The 6,864-nt window shown below is 30.2% G+C and overlaps 3 protein-coding genes across 3 annotated transcripts in view; all 3 read left to right on the forward strand.

The window, feature by feature from the left end:
* The first annotated feature begins 3,112 nt into the window (after positions 1 to 3,112).
* LOC109587935 (uncharacterized) lies at positions 3,113 to 4,386 on the forward strand. The gene is made up of 6 exons (XM_020004145.1): positions 3,113 to 3,120; positions 3,162 to 3,220; positions 3,271 to 3,434; positions 3,491 to 3,579; positions 3,946 to 4,112; positions 4,161 to 4,386. Exons 2-6 carry the CDS (start codon positions 3,198 to 3,200, stop codon positions 4,384 to 4,386), a joined length of 669 nt encoding a protein of 222 aa, XP_019859704.1. The 5' UTR covers positions 3,113 to 3,120; positions 3,162 to 3,197.
* On the forward strand, positions 4,379 to 5,150 carry LOC109587938 (uncharacterized). The gene is made up of 4 exons (XM_020004147.1): positions 4,379 to 4,574; positions 4,623 to 4,718; positions 4,768 to 4,865; positions 4,902 to 5,150. The coding sequence occupies exons 1-4, from the start codon at positions 4,407 to 4,409 to the stop codon at positions 5,014 to 5,016; spliced, it is 477 nt and encodes a 158-aa protein (XP_019859706.1). The 5' UTR covers positions 4,379 to 4,406; the 3' UTR covers positions 5,017 to 5,150.
* Positions 5,151 to 6,199: 1,049 nt separating this feature from the next.
* The window catches only part of LOC109587936 (uncharacterized), a gene marked incomplete at its 3' end in the record, with an annotated part of 9,334 nt that continues 8,669 nt past the window's right edge, over positions 6,200 to 6,864 (forward strand). The window contains exon 1 of the mRNA XM_020004146.1: positions 6,200 to 6,823. Coding sequence (XP_019859705.1) covers positions 6,200 to 6,823 — 624 coding nt within the window. The remainder of the gene's footprint in view (positions 6,824 to 6,864) is intronic.

Raw genomic sequence — 6,864 nt, forward strand, 5'->3', positions numbered from 1 at the left:
GCTCATTATTTGTACAAAGGATAATATAAACCTGCTGATACAAAGTAGCATTGTCTCTACTGTGTATATGTGTACAGGAAAAATATCTGAAAAATTTAATTTGATTACTTAGATTGATAGCACTGACTCAAATTTTATATTACTATAATAGATTAATTATTTTGTTTTGCAAAAAATAATTTTTCTTGTTAGATGATGTTGGTCAACCCCCTCCACATAAGTCTTATCCTTCAGTTTCTCGTTTTGATGATGTAAGTGATGGTCAATCAAAATCATTTGATATTTTAGCAACTTCTAAAGAAAAGCAAAGGTAAATATTGATGTATCTTAATTAATTAATGATAATTTAAATAATTGATGATTATTTTATTATTTACTTCGAAGTATATCACTGAAACAATTTACTTTGTGAAACTACTGAATGTAGCATTGCCTTTTCACCCCATTGATTTACATAAATTAGGTATACCCTATAATTTTTCAAGAAAGTCTAACTTTGGTGAATTTGGCATTTCCTAAAATTAAAATCCTACATGCAAACAGGCTCCTAATGTAAATCACATCAAATGGGATGTGATGGGAGCCACAACTTACATGTACCTTTAGCAGGTATGCATCCTCTATATATCATTTGCATAATGTATAGTGTACATAGATTCATATCACCAGTACTCATGGTATAATGCAAAGTGGTTAAATTTGGTTCAATTCTAGCGTAAAGCATGTGTCATAATGTCAAATAAGTCACCCAAACTTTTGATTAAAAATTGATGGTACATTGACCTTGTAAGCCCGCCTTATGTTTCTGCTCCCTTATGTCTAGAAACAGCTCCCAAAGTTATTAAAATTTAATGGGCATTTTTCACTAGCTACAAAATAAGAAGATTATTTTTGTGAAATCGTTTTTTACAACCTGGAGCCGAAGCCTCCATAATGGTAGTCACTATTTTATGGGATGGGAAGAGACAATGTGTACATGCTAATTAACGGGGACAGGACAGAATACATTAGAATCATTCCTAATCTCATGATGTCGAAAGATGATATAGCCTGTATTAGGACAACTCAGACAATGCTCAATGGATATGGCTTCAAACATACACAGGTGGTGGGGATGAAAGATGATTTCCACCCAGAGCACATAACAAAATGATCCCTTGTTCAATTTGTAGCCATGGTCTCCAATAAATAACACTGTCAGCCAACCGGAGGCTCCCTCTCAGAGGAAATCTCAAAGAGACATGTTTGTTTAACAGAGGAATTGGAACCAACAGCAGAGACAGCTAGGAATATTTTTACACTGTTATGCTTGGTTACAATTTATGTAAAATGCTGTTCAGTGCATGTAGACATGAACTGCATCCACAAAATTTTGTTGAAATTTTTTGTGCCAGAATAATTATGGTATCTCAATTCTTTGATTTCAAAAAAGTTCTAATTAGCAACCTTCTAGTTAACAGCCCTGAAACTTTATTGCTTTTCCATTCTTTATTAAAATAAAATTAGTTATTCTAGTGCATATACGTAATTGAAATTAATTTGTAGCATCTAGACTGTATTAATAGAAATTATATTGTGAATTGTTCTTAATAGTACACTTCAAGATACATTATTTGAATTCAAACCATTGGATGATGGTGCAAAACTGGTAGTTGATAAAAACAATGAATCACAGCACCCACTGGATGAAGAAGTACCTCATCAGACAGATAATAGTGAGTTGCAGCTTTCATACACAGATTATCTGTTACCATCTCTTCCTTTAGCATCGTCTCCTCCTTTAACACCGTCTCCTCCTCTAATCATTGATAAAACATCTCATCATGATTCTGCTAATGAAGAAGGTGATATAAAGATGCATCCTCATTCTCATTCTAGTAAAATTTCATTTCCTTCAGTACCCCAATCAGTCCATAGAAGTGAGCCTCCTGCTAATAATGAAGACAAATCACCTGAGTTTTCTAAAAATGTGGTGCCTCCTATTCCCAGTAAAGAACCACTTCATTCCCAAAGCAGTAGTAATGCACTCGTTCCTTCTGGTACCAAATCTCTTACTCCTGGTATAGTAATTTTTTATTAATTGAATGTATTCTTGCATGTACATGTACTAGGTGAAGAGGAATATTGCCATATTTTGTCCCAATTCAAAGATGGTAAGTATCCTAAAATATTTAGGAATAGTATAATGATTATTATTACCATCACTATTAGGGTTAATTGTGTACTCTAATAATGAGTCTCACTTATATAGCATTGCTGAAGCACCTTTTCAATTTCATCAAAGTGAAAGATTGAAATCATTAGCTGGTACTTTTGACATATGCATTGGTGATAATACTAATACTGATCATGTTCGTTGTCATGACTTGAGGAAAGAAGATTTTCAATATCAAGTTTATGAGTCTAATAAACATTTAGTGGCTGTTCTTCTCATCAATTCTAAAGATACTCTTACGTTAGATCCTAAACTTTCTCTTGATAGCATAGTTATTAATGTTCCAGTATATGTTATTTCTCCTGCTCATGGTGATAAAATTATTGATGACATTAAGAATTTAAGCACTAGTAGCAGTGCTTGTCAGTGTAAATTTATATTTTCTGACTATGAGGAAGATGATGAGTCTGAAATTAAAAAAGGACATGGTAATTATGCAGATCTGATTGATTTTGTTTTATTCTTTATTTTCTAGTTTATAGTCAATTTCCAGACTCAAAAGTAGCAGGTATAATAATAGTATTTGGTCAATTTTTTTATTATAGGCTACTTATTATACAGTATCAAATGAACTTGTGCGTCACTTAAGAACTCTATTGTTTTCAAAGGAGAAACATGAGTTACTTACTATAGGCTCATTCCAAGTATTAATTAGTGCTTTTACCAGTTCAGAGTTAACCAAAGTATGTTTTAGTGCAGTTATATAATAATCATTTTTTCTTAATAGAGTTCTACAGATGTCATTGATGCTGTTAATGAACTAAATAATAATATCCATGCTGTTTATAATAAAGAATTTCTTTTTTTAATTGTTCTTATTTCTCAACTTAAATGGTACCTTTAAATGCACATCATTAACCTGACTCTTATATCATTTTTATGTTTTAGGCATAAAGCTAATAAAAGTAAAAAAGTCATTGATAAACTGAATGAAAATTTTCAACAGCTACTAATTAAATTGAATGTTGAGGATATTGCTGATATGGTAAAGAAATTTCATCAACGGTAATTTTAATTTTGAGACTTTTAAATTTTTACTTGTTTTAATTGTTTAGAGGAGACTTTAATGTCTCAGTGTGTGAAGGATCAGGGAGTCGGAGTGTATTTCATTTGCTACACATTAATATCATTGCAGTTGTAGCTGATTACAAGAAGAAGTTATTTAATGAAAAAAATGAAGATAAATTTTGTTTGCTATTAACTTTTACTATCAAGTGGAGTAAGTGCATTAAGATATATATATGTTAAACAGTTCATTCTTTGATCTATTCTTAGTCCATTCAGCAATAAAGTTCAAAAATTGTTCGTATTCACCAAGTTGTGCTTTTAATAGTCAAAAGATATGGGTTGATTATATTGTGCTAGTAAGTATAGCCTATCTATTAGATTTATATCTCTGAATTTTTTAGTTTATACAATGCCAACAATTGATCAATAATTGATAAATTAATCACTATTGTATTAAATTTTTTGTCTTGAAATTTGTAACTGTGATAATTTTGTTTTAGAAATTGCTCTCAAATTATTAATTTTGGGCAGTAAATTAATTCCAATACAAGAATCTGTTAAGAATAATTATTAGTATAACCAATAGAGCTTTAATTTATATTTTGAATTAAATTTGTGATACTTTATACTGATTAGTACAACGTAAACTGTTGTTTAATTTTTACTCTATTTTTGCCTGTAAATTGAAAACAGTTTAATTACATTGACTATTCCCCTTATAGGCATGTGTTGACAACTTCTCACAGAGAACACTGGCAGCATTAACTAATTCATTCACTGTTGAAGAAGCAATGTTTAATTTACCACATGAAGACACTTTTGTTGGCTCTGGAGGCCTTGAAAAACTGCTTAAAAAAAGCACAGTGCTCAATTTATTTATTTCTCTAAGGTAAAAACTAATTTAAATTGGTCTAGTAGGTTGTTCCTTTATTACTAGAAATATTGTTGTGCATATGAAGAATTGGATTAAGGATTGTGAAGATTTTATTAAACTTCTTTGTGAACTACCTCTGTCAATTCATACAAAAAATTCAGAAAACTACATAACTTTTGCTGTTGGAAAAAATAAATCTGAAATTCATATAATAGCAGAGGTAAAATTGAAATTTAAGTGCTGGCATTATGTTTTTGATAGGGATTCCACTATCTTGATGAGTTTATAGAATGTTTTTGTAGTGTCTTTATGTCAAAAGATCAAGTGTATGAAAAAGTCGTAACAAAATGGATAATATTTCTTTTAAATTTTCTAAAAATTGGAGACCATGATTTTTTGCCAGTTCTTAGGGAAATTGTTCACCACAGGCCTCATTTAAAATATTGTCCGTCATTATTGGCCGAGTTTTCTTCACAAGTGCATAAAATTATTTATATTTACTTTTTTACTATGATAATAATATAGGTACAAAGGAAAGGGAACAGCTGCTATCACACAATGTCATTATCATACTTTACAGATCTATCTAAATGTTTTAATGGAAAGCTGTGGACTGTTGAGGTACATGATGTACTAATTTTATTCTATTTTGTTTTATTAATGATCATAGATTGCAAATAATTTTTTTAAAAATTACATCAAATATTTAAGAAATGATTCTGTGCTGTCTAATGCTAGTTCTAGTTCTCTATCTCATTTTTCTGACTGGTAAAATTAAGTAATTTTGATTTTATAATTTTTTAGTTTTCGAGGTGCATTTGCTCATAAATTTTTGGTTGATTATTTGTTGAAACCAATTGCTGAGTCCTTTTCACAAAAAGGAATGGCTGAAAAGTTTGTGTTAGACTTATTCAGTTAGATGTCAAATGCCTTCTTAAAGCAACTAGTGAGGATGATAAAAAAACTGTTCAAAGTTTTACTGAATATCTTAAGTCTTACTTGGCAAAAAATAGAAGATATATTAACTTGTATAAAAGAGAAACATTTGAAAAAGTTGGAGTAAGCACTAAGTAGTACTTTAAAGTATTAAATTTAATTTTTATTTAGGTACTACTTAAATCAGTTAACAATTTTAACAAAATTGTTTTGGATATTGTTGCAGAGGTATGTACAAAGTCATCTAAATTTAAAATAAATATTATCTATATGTTCATAATAATAGGAAATTTATGTGCATGTATCATTTGACGAAAATGATAACCAGTGGCTGGAAATGCTTAGTATTTGTACTACCCAATTGGCAAATTGTATGACAAAGGAATCTAAAGTAAATTATTATCCTTCAAAATTTTATTGGAGAATTATTGGTGGTGTGAGTAAAAGAATGAAATCTCAGTCACTGGATTACCGTATTTTGAATGAGTTTTGTCAAATATATAAAAATTTTCACTCAATACTTGAATCACAAGAATCTGATGCTGACATTGCAGCCTACCTTTGTTTGATTAAAGAACTTAAAAAAACATTGATTTGTCAGCGGACAAATGTCAATGATAAAATTGTTACTTTTGATATGATTCATAGCTTGGCACAAAAAAATGATTGTGATAAGAAAGTTGCTGACAATTTTGGATTTAAAAATGCAGTTGCCAATAAAGAAACTTTGGAAGATGCAAAGCAAGAGTTCCTTAGCTGCCACAAAAGAATTTCTCAATTATTAATTAAAGTTCATCCAAGGAAAAATTGGTAAGTCAAAATATTGGTTTTGTAAACATTCATTTAACATTTACAGGGTAAGCTTAAATGAAATTTTACATAGCTATAAGGTAGTAATACCAGACCAATTGGAAAGAGGTATTAACAAGTCCTTTTACTTTCCTGATGAAAAGATTCACAATGCTGATGTGCAACAGCTACCATTTCAAGATTGTAATTCAACTGTTGTTTATCTTTATGTGCATAAGTCTCTGAAATTGAAAGAAATAGTTGATTTATGCAACCAGTTGGAGAATTTTTTGGCCCCTATTGAACCTTTTCTTTATTTTTTGGAACATTTTCATATAAGTGAGAGTCAAATTTTTCAAATATTTGTGAGGAAGGAAATGAATGATGCAAATTATTCTCAACATTTAGAAGTCTCAATTCAAAATTTTGCAGAAATTTTAGAATCTGTTAAAGAGAAATTTCTAAATATTCTGACTGGTGCTGCTGTATATGCTGACATAGCTAGTATTGCAAATTGTTTTAGTAAAGGAATGGGCATAACGAGAGAAATAAACATCATATCTGATTGCAAAGAATTTCAAAACACTCCTTCACATGATACAATTCAAAGTTTTAAAAATGTCTTTGTTCTTCATCAAATTGCTGAGCACATTGATGCATTGTATGACTTCTGTCATGATTTTGAATTGCAAAAATGTATGGCAGATGATCATTTCAAAAAATTGAGAGAAATTGTACTAGCAAGAAAATCTTGGCAACAAGAGAGCATTCGAAACCTTTGTAGTGTTTTTAATGAAATTCAAGAGCTTCTCGGTATTAAAAAAGTAAAAAATTTTAAAGAGTTTGCTTTTTTGGAACTCTTTCGGCCACTTTATACTCAAACAAAAGAGCTACGAGATTTCATGACTGAAAATAATTTTCGTGGAAAGGGAAAGGATCGTTTCTTAAAACTATTTGATCTTGTAACTCAAGCATGTCAACATGATGAATACAATGCAGAAGTTTTGAACCCTCTCTATGCTGTTTACTATGTCCTTGTCCA

The sequence above is a fragment of the Amphimedon queenslandica genome, unplaced genomic scaffold, assembly GCF_000090795.2.
Source record: "Amphimedon queenslandica unplaced genomic scaffold, v1.1 AMPQUscaffold_12375, whole genome shotgun sequence".
Taxonomy (NCBI): domain Eukaryota; kingdom Metazoa; phylum Porifera; class Demospongiae; order Haplosclerida; family Niphatidae; genus Amphimedon; species Amphimedon queenslandica.

Excerpts from the sequence above, each read along its gene's own strand:
- LOC109587935 (XM_020004145.1), top strand. The coding sequence starts at position 3,198 with ATGGTAAAGAAATTTCATCAACG. Across the intron at positions 3,221-3,270 it reads GTAAAGAAATTTCATCAACG|AGGAGACTTTAATGTCTCAG; the intron begins GTAATTTTAATT and ends TTAATTGTTTAG. Across the intron at positions 3,435-3,490 it reads AACTTTTACTATCAAGTGGA|TCCATTCAGCAATAAAGTTC; the intron begins GTAAGTGCATTA and ends ATCTATTCTTAG.
- LOC109587938 (XM_020004147.1), top strand. The coding sequence starts at position 4,407 with ATGTCAAAAGATCAAGTGTATGAAAAAGTCGTAACAAAATGGATAATA. Across the intron at positions 4,575-4,622 it reads TGGCCGAGTTTTCTTCACAA|GTACAAAGGAAAGGGAACAG; the intron begins GTGCATAAAATT and ends ATAATAATATAG. Across the intron at positions 4,866-4,901 it reads CTATCTCATTTTTCTGACTG|TTTTCGAGGTGCATTTGCTC; the intron begins GTAAAATTAAGT and ends ATAATTTTTTAG.